This window comes from Narcine bancroftii, chromosome 7, assembly GCF_036971445.1.
Source record: "Narcine bancroftii isolate sNarBan1 chromosome 7, sNarBan1.hap1, whole genome shotgun sequence".
Lineage (NCBI taxonomy): Eukaryota > Metazoa > Chordata > Chondrichthyes > Torpediniformes > Narcinidae > Narcine > Narcine bancroftii.
In genome coordinates this window covers 78,933,349-78,946,738 of record NC_091475.1, presented here as the reverse complement: position 1 = coordinate 78,946,738, position 13,390 = coordinate 78,933,349, and the positions used below count along the sequence as shown (strand labels likewise).

The following is a 13,390-nucleotide window of genomic DNA, read 5'->3' as shown; positions in this document are numbered from 1 at the left end:
CTCGAAAGGCAGATAATACCTGGCTTTAATCATCTGTGTAAAAGGGGTATCAAGAGACCACAGGAATGGAGTATGATCATAATATCTAATCAGCTCTTCAATTTGCAACATATCCACTTCTTCATTTCTATGTCTACAGCTGTACGGTTGCTTTCACTCTGGACACTTCTAACATTTCTGTTCCTTTTCTTATTTTTGTGATTCCCTTCAATTATTTCATGTGAAAGCATGTGGTTCTTGCTTGTCATTTCCTGGAATAGGTAAGCCAAGCAATAGGCAGGGCTTTATCTTTGTAACCCATCTCGCTTGATGATATTGGAAACATGAAGAATTGAGACGCATTCTTTAATTGAAAAATTGGTGGAATTCCCCTCAACTGTTAGGAGAAAAGGAATTTTTTCGTAATCTAATTTTGCCACAGGTAGTACCCATTATAATTTCAGCTCATTAATGTATGGCACAGAAAAATGCCAGTTTTTGTGCCTCCCCATCTCTCACTATTTTGGTTCATCTTACCTTCTTGCTGCACCTTTGAGTGTATCCTGATTCTGTTAATTGCAACTCTGTCATTTGCCTCAACCTCTCCATAGAGCCATGGACCACAACACAGAAACAGGCCCTTCAGCCATCTAGTATGGGCTGAATTATTATTTTACCTAGTCTCAATGACCTGTACCTGGTCCATAGCCCTACATAACCCTCCCATTCATGTGCCTATCCAAATTTTTCTTAACTATCAAAATTGAGCATTCACCACTTCAGCTGGGAGCTTGATCCACTCTCACCACTCTCTGTGTGAAGAAGTTCCCTTTAAAAATTTCACCTTCACCCTTAACCCACGTCCTCCAATTCTTGTCTCACCTAACTTCAGTGGAAAAAGCCTGCTTCCATTATACATTCTCATTGATACATTCCGAACTTCTAGAATTCAATCATGACAGAATTATTTGGTGCAGGCTTGACCTGTCAAGTTTGACCTGACTTACTCTGCATTTTGGAAAGCCACCACTCCCATCTCATGAAGAACAAAAGGGTCCTCGGGTGCAGTGCTCAGTGCCTGACTGAAAAACCTCTCTGCCAGCTTCGAATTGTTGGTCAGACCGTACTCAAGGCCAATGTACAACATTGGTAAATGACATCTGTGGAGAACAGAATGAACCTCAGCAAGGCTGTAGTTTACTACAGAATATAATAAAATATAAATCAAAGAAAATGAGATGTTATAAACATGCACAATGGTAACCGAATACATCACAGACTAGCCAACAGCATAAAAAATGTCAATGTGAGATTTTTTCAATTCTTAAAATAAATGCAAACTTGGAATTGACTGGTTTGAAAGCGATGACAAAAACATGGAAGTGTTCAAAGAGCCGTGAAAAACACCACAGAATCAACTTTCTGTAAGCCAATTACTATATTATTTGCAGTGACATATGCAGTTTGGAACCTCTGTAGTCATCCAGAGGAAGTAAAGGCACTGACGTGCTTTCTTCATGATAATATTTGGGTCCAGGAACGGTTATCCAAGATAGTGACTCCCAGGAATTTAAATTTGCTCACCCTCTCCACCTCTGACTCCCTAAGAATTACTGGGACATTTATCTCTGGCTTTCCTTTCTTAGTGACACCATTCAGCCAAATTTTCAATCTCCTGTATGCTGACTCATCATCCCTTTTTATATAACACACTACTGTGGTATGTTCAGCCAATTTGTCAATAGTGTTATCGTACTGAGCCACAATCATAAGTGTAAAGCAAGAAGAGCAGGGGCTTGGACACACCCCTGTGGTACTTCAGTGCTGATCCACACTGATTGGGGTCTGGAGGAGAGTTAATCCAGGATCCAATTGCACAGTGGGGTATTGAGGCCCAGTCTTGCAGATTAATTATGACTGGATGATGGTACTGAATGCCAATACTCGACATCAAATTCAACAATTTTAGATAACCAGCTCCTCCGATTGAGACCAGCATAGATCAGCCATGGTTAGATAGAATGGTGGGGTAAGACTGAGGTATTTGGTGGCCTACTTCTGCTCCTATTTGTGATCTTTCCTTATAATAGATTGTTGATCTGGGGGTGTTACTTCTTCTCTCATTGTTCCCAATGATGGGGGAGACGAGGACTAGAGGGCATAGTTTAAGAATACAGGGTAGGCCCTTTAGGTCGGAGATGAGAAAACATTTTTTTACCCAGAGAAGTGTGAATCTGTGGAATGCTCTGCCACAGAGGGTGCTAGAGGCAGATTCGCTGATTATGTTCAAAAGAGAGTTAGATAAGACTCTAGTGGGCAAAGGAGTTAAGGGTTATGGGGATAAGGCTGGAAAGGGGTACTGATGGTAGTGATCAGCCATGATCTGTAAAATGGCGGTGCTGGCTCGACGGGCTGAAGGGCCTACTCCAGCTCCTATTGTCTATTGTCCTATTGTCTATTGCTGCGCATTTGCAATGAAGGATAGATATGCTAGCCTTCTGTAACCAGTGCTACCAATACTTAACACCCAAAATGAAAGAGCTCCCCTTCAGCAAAGCAATGGAAATCACAGCCTGGATTGAACAAGTTGGACTTGTGCATTGGCCTGCTGACCCAAGAGTGTGGCAAGCCAAAATGGGTTAGTAAAAGCTTGGTAGAAATTAGAGACTTCCTTTCCAAAGTACATTATGACATCAGTTTTGAAACCACATTGGGAAGATTATACCAGCAAGAAGTACGGTTAATGAAGCGGTTAGAGCAACACTATTACTATCGTCAGCGAGCTGGGTTCAAATCCAGCACATTCTTTTAAAAATTAAACTAAAACTAGAAGATGACAGAAAAACATTAATTTACCTTGTGTTAAAGACCTTTAAAGACTGCACTGGGAGCTGCACCTACCCTTTCATTAGCTGGGCTGCAGTGAAGTAGGCAGCCATGGCCTGGTCATGTTCGCCTTCCACTGCAAACGAATGGCCATAGGCGATCCAGGCTGGCCCATAGGTTCGCTCCAGCGTAGTGGCTTTACTGAGGTTAAACAACTTCAATCAGAACAACTCAAACAAATGGTCCATAGAATCATCACAGTAAATAAGTTGGTAGACAATTTAAAAGATATAAAGAAATAAGGCATCTCTTTAGAGCCCAACTAACAACAGGCTGCTTTCTGCTCTGTGAAGTTCAAACCTGTCCATAGCTTCACTGAATATCCAATGAATGAAACATAACACTGTACAGCCTCTTTAGCCTAAGATACTGTGCTGACCTAATGTAAACCCACTTCACATCTATCTAACCCTTCCCTTCCTCATAGTCCAAAACCCAACACCCCCCGCTCCTGTTTTTCTGAGAGTTGGGATTGTGCCTATCTAAGAGTTTCTTAAAACAGGAAGATTAATTAATCAACTGGGCACAAGAACCCAATCAATGTTATATGTGGCATCCCACCACTGTCCATAACGCTATCCATAACTCCAGCATCTTAAAACAAGCATCTTCCTTAACACCATCCCCAACCTGTTGCTCAAGATACACCTAGAAGCACAGGAAGGGGAGGTGGCCTTCCAGCCTCCTGAACCCATTAAGAAACCATGGTTAAACTGATTCTTTACACAAGCTGCCTGGATTGGGAAGGTTTGAGGCTGTCATGTGCCAGCACTGCCCCCGACCTAGTTGGAGGACACACCAGCTGCCAATCAAAGTTTGGTTCCACCCCATCCATTAGTGCACACCTTGCTATTGGACCCATGTAAATTACCTGGATTGGACTCTTCAGCCTGCCTGTACTTGGCCTTAGGCCATTAGCTGTTGTAACTGGATTAACCCTCCTGGCACCAAGCCATTGTACCCTGCTAATGACCTGGGCTGCACCCTTCAAGTACTATAAGAACCCTTCAAGTGTTCTTTGTTCTCTCTCTTTTTGCCAGCTTAGGACTACCCTGCTTCACTCCAGGCCTCGAAATGTGGAAGGGTGCTGGAGAAACTTGGTAAGATGTGCACTGTTAAAAGAGTTGGGAGCATTTAATTAGTGTCCCTTGCAGCATAGAGCCGTACCTGCACTGAGTCAAGGGGGGGTGGGGCATCATAGTGATTTTTCCTTGATCAATTCACGTACCAGTTTATTGTTGTTTGTGTATTTTCCCCACGTCTGTCATGAATCGTCCACTATTACTTTCCCATGGCTGCTGTAAAGTGAGTGTTTGTGTGTGTGTTGCATCTGTTACCATTTCCTACACTTGCCTTCTGAAAATAAAATCCTTCCCCATCAAAACTGTGTCCAGAGTCCTTGGCTTTGAGACCTACCAAACCTGCTTCCTCACTCACAACACTGTTTCGGTTTCGTAATCCCAATAAAACATTTCAATTTCAGTTCTGAAAGTTTAAAGTGAGCTCAGCGGTTTGGGGGAAATTTACTGGCCTTTTCTGCAAGAGTGCTGGACACCCAATTTTAATGGTCATGGGAGCATGCCTTCTCAATGAAACATGCCCAAATTTGATAATTATAGAAAAAAAGGATGTAAAAAAAAACAAAAGCTGCTATAAATGCTGAGTAACCCCATTAATCCAGTGCATACCCACCTGAGGTATCTCCTGGCATGTTCATTCTTGTGGCCAACCATGAGGTAGTAACAGCCAACAGCAAACCAGGACACCTGTCCACCAATCAGAAGGCAGAGACAGAAAGATGAGTGCTTGACATGATGGAAATAGAATCTCTATCTACAGTGGCAACAGTATGGATCAGGGAAGGGGAGATCGGCAGAGACATTTTTAAGACGTCTGAAGGGGAAAGGATGGAAGCGAGATGGAGGTTCAGAGAGAGATGAGCACTGGCATGGGCATGAGGAAACAAGTGGCCAACAAGTGTGCTGTAAATTCTGTTTATCTGGAAACACAACCAGCAGGATTACAGACAAGTCAAATTCTGTGAAACTGAGTCACAAGGAGCAGGCACAGATCCTGGACCACAATTACCATATTTGACAGCATACAAGACCCCTCCCACCATTTTAGCGAAGAATACTAAGAATTTTTTTAGTGCATCTATGGATAAGCATGTAAAACTTCGACAAAACATGCAACTTGGACAACACGAAAAATCTTTTTAATTATAAAACTGCTGTAATCGACAAGAGAATGTACTAACTCCTTACAGAGAGCGTGGGATTCGAACCCTGATCTTGATCAGTGGTGCTGTAAAGGCATTACGCTAACTGCTGCACCAACCATGCTGCCCATTTTATAAGAGTACAAGGTACCACTACGGTGCTGGGGCTCATGGTGGTGGTGGGGTGCGAGCCGGTGGGATCTGTCGTTGGGGGCTAGTGGTGAACTCTCGGGGGGGGGGGGGGGAGCAGGTTGGTAGGATCAATGAGGGGGGGGGGGGACTGGTGTCGGGTTACTGGGAGAGAACAAGGCAGTGGAATCGGTTTTGGGGCTGGTGGCGGGCTGATTGGGGGGAGTGGGACTGACAGTGGGCCGCCAGGGGAGTCTCCCAACAGCCCGCCACCAGCCCCCCCCCACCATTGATCCTACCATCACCACTAGCCCCCAACAACAGATGGTGAGCCACGCAGCAATGATGAACACTGTCAGCATTACTCACTATTATCACCCTAATTTCAACTTCGCATACAAGACCTGGGCGATATTTTTGAGCAATGCTTTTTGAAAAAAAAAGTGGGTCTTATATGCTGTCAAATACACCAGTTGGCTGATTGAACTGTACAAGCCTCAACCACCACTAAATCTGGGGAATGGTGGGAGAAAAGGACTCTTGTACCTATCAATAACTGCTGAACAAGCTCCTATTGGAAATACAGCCAACATGTGAAAGAAAGTTTTTGATCATTTGTGAAGCTTTACACAAGCAAAAGCCCACTTGTTCAAGTGCAAGCATTGGTAATCTGGTATGCTTAGGTCCATCATGGTATCAAAAGAGATGCTGGAAAGGGAAAATAGGATCTGAATACGATTTCAAGGGCTCAAGCCCGAAATATTGGTTCCGACACACACTGTCTGGCCTGCGGAGTTTCTCCAACACAGGATATGAATACTTGTGAAAGCAAAAACTCACTGGATTATTGGGGTATAAATCCACCAACTTGTGTGCAAGGTAAAAAAGTTCTGAAAGACAAAAAAAAAGAGAAGAAAGAATGAACATTTATGCAATATTGTGTACAAGTAAAAAAAATATAGAAGGCAATAAGAATGCAGTGTCAATCCAAAGTAAGGAAATGATGTCAGGTAGAAATCTGGGACGGGTGGAGCTGCGAAGCCAAGCGTTCAGCAGTGGTTCGAGGTTCCTTTTGTCATGTAATAATAAAATACAATGTAACATACGTGATATATTTTAACTTCTGCCTGGTGTAAGGCAGAGTGGCCATTCATATTGCCCGACGCCACTTATAGTACGTGAGAAAGAGAAGCAAAAAAGATTCCCTTCAGGGTCATTGAGTGTCCATGGATTCACCTCCAGCGCTCCCACAGCCGCACAGACTACTGTTTCATTCATTGGTAGCCCGAGCTCCAGACCCAAACCTCCAACATAGTCAAAAAGCCTTAGCACCGAAGCTCTTCTTGCCCTCAGCACCCTCACAAATCCTGGGTCTGTGTCTCCGCTTTCTACTCTTTGAGATCTGCACCAGCTGCAGCACCGCTGTTGTAGCAGTTCCGGCGCTGCCTTTATTTTTCTGCGACAGAAGGGAAGAGAAGACAGTCCAAAGAGCAAGTAGCAGGCAGACAACTCAAGGCTGACATTGGTAGGCAGCAAATGAATACCAAGTTAGATTAAGGCAAAAGAAAAAGCGATTCATTTCCTACCGTTCGCTTTGTTCAGTTCCACCAGTGCGCCAATGTGCACCGGAAGCAACACAGCATGGTAAGGATCTTTATTCATCACCCTATTAAGAGAAACAAATAGTTCAGGTTAGCAAATTGACCCACAGATAAAGCTTAAAAATTACCTTTCATAGTACCCAAGGCAGATGTCAGGCACATTCGAGGTTTAAATCAGGGATGGCCAATCGATTTATTTTTAATTTAGACCAGTGGTCCTCAACCTTTTTTTCCCACTCACATACCACTTTAAGTAATCCCTATACCATAGGTGCTCTGTGATTAGGAAGAGATTACTTGAGGTGGGATGTGGGTAGAAAGAAAAAGTTTGAAAACCACTGTTTTAACTGTACCTAATTGACTCGTTATGTGCACGGTTTCATAACTCCAAAGGAAATGGGCCAATGACAATTTTTCTCAAGTAAAATATTTCAGTAACAATTGGGTCTAGAGCAGTGATTCTCAACCTTCCCTTCCCACTCACACACCACCTTAAGTAATCCCTTACTAATCACAGAGCACTGATGGCATAGGGATTACTTAAAGTGGTATGTGAGTGGAAAGAAAAAGGTTGAGAACCATTGATTTACACATAAAGCATGGCAACAGGCAATTTCGACCCACGAGTCCATGTTGCCCAATTAACCTACACCCCCGGTACGTACTCATGGGCTGAAATGACCTGTTACCATGCTGTATGTCTAAATTAAAAATTAAAAGGTTAGTCACCCCTGGTTTAAGTCCCTCTGCACACCGCAGACAGCAAAACATAGGAACGTAGGAAGTAGGAACAGGAGTAGGCCAAAAATGGCCCACCGAGCCTGCTCCGCCATTCAATACGATCATGGCTGATCGAATTTATGACCTCTCCACCTACCTGCCTTCTCCCATATCCCCTAATTCCTCTATCATGTAAAAATTTATCTAACCAAATTTTAAATATGTTTAATGAAGCAGCCTCAACCACTTCCCTGGTTAGAGAATTCCAAACATTCACTACTCTCTGGGAAAAACTATTTTTCCTCATCTCTGTCCTAAATCTACTCCCCCGAATCTTGAGACTGTGTCCTCTCGTTTTAGTTTCCCCGGCCAGTTCAAAAAACCTTCCTACATCTATCCTATCCATACCCTTCATAATCCTATATGTTTCTACAAGATCTCCTCTCATTCTTCTGAGCTCGAGCGAATAAAAGCCAGCATGAAAGGTACCACCTTTCAGTGGGATGTTATACCTCTCACAGATATAACAGAGGTTACTTCACTGCAGGTACTCCAATCTGCAGAGTGGTTCTCCCCAGTGTATGGGTCATATTCATTCAACCACAACAAGGTAGGTTACCTGCTCTTTATCACTTTGAATATTGTGAGAGTCTATTGTGTATAAAGCAGCTACTAAATTTATCAGAGTGATTACATTTAAGATCTCTGCTACCTACAAAGAATTTAATGACATACAGACTTTACTACTTACATTGATGTCAGTTTATAGCAAGCCTTGAAATCACAATTGTAGTAGTTCCTCTCTGCCACAGAAATCACAACATCCAGGTTATCTTGAAGTCCATCTACTGATTCAGGAATTAACGTTTCGCTTGGCTTATTATACTGTTGGAGGAGGGGGAAACAGGACCATAGAGTGTTAAAGCATTACCAAAGCAGCTCTTGAACTATTGAAAGCTATTAAGTGGGCAGAAGTGGGGTGAAGAGGAAAATAATGACAAAATTACTGTCACGCTTCTATATATTCACTTATTGCAGACAAGCCTGTGCTTGCTTCCCCACTCAAAATTATTTTGTCCTTGTTCTCTGGAAATTGCTTATGCCAACAATTCTGCCTTGAACCATAGTTCATCAAGGAAGTGGATTCACTGAAAAGAGTCTGTGCTTTGTCTGATGAATTTGGTCCATCCAATAAAGAAGGTAGGTCTCACTGATGACTAATGCTGCTGGACAGAATTGACAGCAAGATTGTAGTGTAAGTGCATCCAACCATTTGTCCGTAACATTCAAAAGCACATCATTACCGATGTCAGAAATAGGAGCAGGAATCGTCCATCTGGACTGTCAAGCCTGCTCCACCATTCAACGAGATCATGGCTAATCTGGTTGGGGACCTACCACATCAACACCACCTTCCTGCCTTTTCCTCATAACCCTTAATTCCCCTACATTTGCAAAAATCTATCTAACTTTTAAATATGTTTAATAAGGCAGGCTCTATTGTTTACTTGGGCAGAGAATTCTGCAGTACCACTACTCTCAGGAATTAACAATTCCTCCTCATCTCCACTCCCCTCAATCTTGAGGCTATGTGGCCTAGTTTGAATCTTGCTAACCTACTAGCTGGGCTGCAGTGAAGTGGGCAGTCAGGGCCTATTCATGCTCATCTTCCACTGGAAACAAATAGCTAGAGGTGAAACAGACCAAAAACGCTAACCAAAATCTCAATAAACAGCCAAATAAATACTGTGGCTACAAGAACAGGTCTGAAAGCAGGAACTCTACAATCAGTACCTCATCTTGTGACTCACTAAAATCCCTCCATGAGCTGGCAGGAACTGTTGGACATGTGACTGAAGCTAGATGACAAAAAGCAAAAAAAGCGCTGGAAATCTGACATTGTGAAATAAAACTGAATGCTGGAAATGCTCAGCAGATCAGTTAGCGACTGTGGAAAAAAAGAACCAGTTAACTTTTCAGGTTGATAAACTTTCATTAACAACTGATAAAAGTTGGAAACACTTTTGAAATTGCAAAGGGGAAAGAATTTTTTTTTAAAGTTAGACTTGCAGCAATGAAACAAGCAGTTCTGGTCCACAAGCCTGTGCCGCCCAAATACCCCAATTAACATACAAACCCCGTGACTTTTTGGAGTGAAGGTGGAATCCAGAGCACCCGGAGAGAACATACAAACTTCTTACAGTCAGCGCTGGATTCTAACCCAGGATGCTGGAACTGGAATAGGTTTGCAAGTTGCAATCAGCCAAAACATACTGGTTGGCAGATTCATTGGTCGGTGCAAATCAACCCCTCGTGTGAGTGTTAGGAGAACCAGAGGCCATTGAAAAAAAAACAGGCTATGGGGAACTAAGTGGAGGAATGGGATTGATGGGATTGTCCCAAGAGCCAACATGGACTCAATGGGTCAAATGTTATGTCATAAACTAAAAAAAAAGCAACGGTGGCGAGACTGATGCTAGGAATGGCACGTTGTTGCATACAGAATGAGCATGTACTCTCTTGACCTGAGCGGAATGAGAACTCCTACAAGAAATGGAATGGAATCAGATCTCTTACAAGTTTTAGCAGGACAAATGCAGAGGTACTTTCCCAGCTCGGTTACAAAGAACTAGGGCGGGGTGGTTGGGTGGTCACAGTCTCAAAATAAGAGCTCTGTCTTTCAGGGCAGCAATTAGAGTTGTAGTCTTATGGATGGAATTACTTCTTTAAATCACTCCTTGTCCCCAGCTCTTTCACGACTCTGCTGCCCTTTACCATGTTAAAAAGACACCATGATGCATTGACATTCTCCAACCAGTAATGGTAGTGGAGCACCGCCACTGGTCAGAGTGGATTATTGCTGCTTTTGCTAGTACAGGAATTCACAAGAGAAATATTACAAGGGCACAATGCAACGGGCAAATTATATTCAGGACGTCAACTAGACTTTACCTGAAGGTTGCATTATATCCAGAATTTAATAGTTTAGCAACATGGTATTCACAAACCTGAGAATGACATTAAACCAGGTTCAAGAACAGTTCTTTCCAACAGTTCTCAGACTCTTGGACCTTCCCTTGGTGCACTAATCAGGGACTGCTCTGATGCCACAAAAGGACCGCCTGCACTACTGAACATCAGATTTTTGGACTAGGATTACTGAGAACATTTATTATCTTATGTATTACAGGTAGTCCCTGACTTGCGACCTATGCCCATCCACACATTCAACCAAATTTTAAAAAAATATATTACATAGAAAAATATAAAATTTACAGTTTATTTTGTATTTCACAAACTGTAACAGGGAATTTAAGAGCCAAAATGTGCGTACTTACCTTGTTAGTTGGTGTTCTGGGGCTGGGGGTTGCCATCTTGATTCCTATGCAAATGCGCAAGTCTTCAGACGGCCCATGCACAATGGGTTCGCGTATTGGAGTTCGGTTGGCGCATGTGCAAGAGTTAAGGATGAGAATTAAATTTCGTCAGTGTGCTCAACTCTCGAGCATGCGCAGCGGGTCCATGTATTGGAGTTCGGTTGGTGCATACACGAGAGTTGAGCACCTCGACGACTTTGAAATCGCATCCTTAACTCTCGTGCATGCACCAACTGAACAATATACGAACCCACTAAAGGCTCATTGATGCGCCAATTGAAGACTCGAGATGGTCATGCCCAGCCCCGGGACACTGGCTAAAAAGGTAAGAATGGACCAGAATGTGGAAAGATTCGTCAAGGTTGATCGACAATTTCAGGAAGCTTTAAGTTATGTACGATGGAAAAAGATTTAATTAAAAAGTTTGCTTTAAGACTTAGGTGCTCCATGTGTGCAGGCACAATTCCTTGTACCATTCCAAGGTACAACCAATTCTTCAGTCCCCATTATGGACGGAAGTTGGGGACTACTACCTGTAATTGTCTTTAATTCAATTTCTCCCACAAATACCTATGGAGAAATTTGTGCTGCAGCAAGAATTTTGATGTATTGTACACTGTTCAATGGATGATAATAAACTCATTATCATTACGTTCCCTGATCATGCATTCTTTTGTTTCATAGGAACATATATTGAGAAGTTACCTTTTTCAATTTATTTTCATACAGGAAGTACAATAATTCATGTTCCTCTTCTGTGCACTGCTTACTGAAAGGTAATGAATCGAGCAGCTCCTTCTCTGAAGAGGAAAGTTTTAAATGGGATTAACACATTTCCAAATGAACCCTGGTACACAGCTCTACACATCCTGCTTTACCTTGGTATACTCAGGAATGAGTGGCCCTCTCTTTAATTTCCCACAAATCTCTAACTTCAACTCCTGGCTTGGCATCCTAAGTGGAACATAGCGCAGGTCCAATGAAGACCAGGCTTAAGCACTACAAATGTCCAGTGCCAGAGCAAGGTGACAAACTCAGACATCATGTGAAGAGAACCACAAAAGCTGCAGGTACTGGAATCTTAAACAGATGAAGAATTGCTGGAGGAACTCAGCAGGTCAGACAGTAGCCATGGGTAGAAATGATCAGTCAACATTATGGACCTTTTATCAAGGCGCCATGTGTTAGGGAAGGACTCGATGGCTTTGAGCTGGGTGTGAGATTTAATGGAATGGACTCAGATGAGAGTCTTCAGTTGTGAGGTCGTTACAGGGAGTCATTAAAGATGTGCACAATTAATTGTATTGATAGAGAAACTTGGACAAATACCTTGTTTACCTCCATTTCAATAGAGAACATTGTCAGATTACAGGTATTAACTGGATAAAGCAGAGGAAAAATGTAATTTCTCTCCTTCACCTATCCAGTATACTCGAGATATACTGGATAGTGGATTCATATTTTAAAAGATCTTTTAAAATGCATTGGCATGCTGCTGAAGAGATCCACAGGATTAAAGGGGAAAAGTTGAATTGTTTGAGACACATAAAATGACTTGACTGACCCCGGTCTATGCTGCAAGATTTTAATCACATACAACTTCAAACTTTAGTTGTGCTTCAGTAGCAGGGAGGGAGAGCTGGAATCATTGTTGACTTGATCAGCCTCAAAATGGAACAAGCACACTTGGACAGCTTGATGAACCAAATTCCAAAGTTTCTTTCGTATAGGATCAGTTAGACTCCTTTTGTGTATCCTTTTTAACTCATAGTTATTGTGAAAACCCCCAAGACTTGGAAGGTCAGGAAGGTGAACATGGCAATGGTTGCTTGTTGATACACCATTCTAAACAAAAGCTATCTTACATCCCTCAAAGATAACCATTATTAAGAGTGGGGCATGCACATCAGTTTCCCCAATTTTCATTCCAATAACATATTTACAATGGATATTTTCTTTATAAATGTGTGTGGCTCTCTAACCAAATGCAAGTCAGCTTGTGCAGCTACTCTCGGCAGAAAGTTGTTCTTCAACCCACCCAGCCACCCACATAACTTCAGCTACTTATTAGTCACACTCCTCTTCTAAAAGAGGCACAAAAACTGCAGATGCTGCCATCTTGAGTGAACGCAGAGAAGCTGGAGGGACTCTGAGGGCAAGGGGGAAGGAAATCTACACAGAAAAGACAATGAGGAGACTGGAATAAAAGCTAGAAAAGAGGTAAGAAAAAGTGGAGTGCAGAAAAATCAAATGCAAGAGACAAAACTTCTGAATTCTAGATCCTGAAAAGACAAAGAGCGCAAGGACACTTTATCTGAATGCCCGTAGCATTCAAAACAAGGTCAATCAGAAGCAATGGCAAAAACAACGGAATTCTGGTTAACCAGATAGAATCTGGAAAGCTCCAAAGTCTGGCAAATGGGGAGAGACGGCAGTGGGAGTCGGGCGGGTGAGGGGGATATCGGGAGACAGGTTCA

At 42.6% G+C, this 13,390-nt stretch overlaps 1 protein-coding gene across 1 annotated transcript in view; it reads right to left on the bottom strand.

Moving 5' to 3' along the window:
• cdc16 (cell division cycle 16 homolog (S. cerevisiae)) overlaps positions 1 to 13,390 on the bottom strand; it is a 124,538-nt gene that overhangs the window by 42,332 nt on the left and 68,816 nt on the right. The window contains exons 7-13 of the mRNA XM_069890443.1: positions 11,619 to 11,713; positions 8,288 to 8,421; positions 6,802 to 6,881; positions 6,056 to 6,105; positions 4,563 to 4,631; positions 2,881 to 3,011; positions 987 to 1,139 (exon numbers count right to left, since the gene is read on the bottom strand). Of these exons, the coding sequence (XP_069746544.1) occupies positions 987 to 1,139; positions 2,881 to 3,011; positions 4,563 to 4,631; positions 6,056 to 6,105; positions 6,802 to 6,881; positions 8,288 to 8,421; positions 11,619 to 11,713 (712 nt within the window). The remainder of the gene's footprint in view (positions 1 to 986; positions 1,140 to 2,880; positions 3,012 to 4,562; positions 4,632 to 6,055; positions 6,106 to 6,801; positions 6,882 to 8,287; positions 8,422 to 11,618; positions 11,714 to 13,390) is intronic.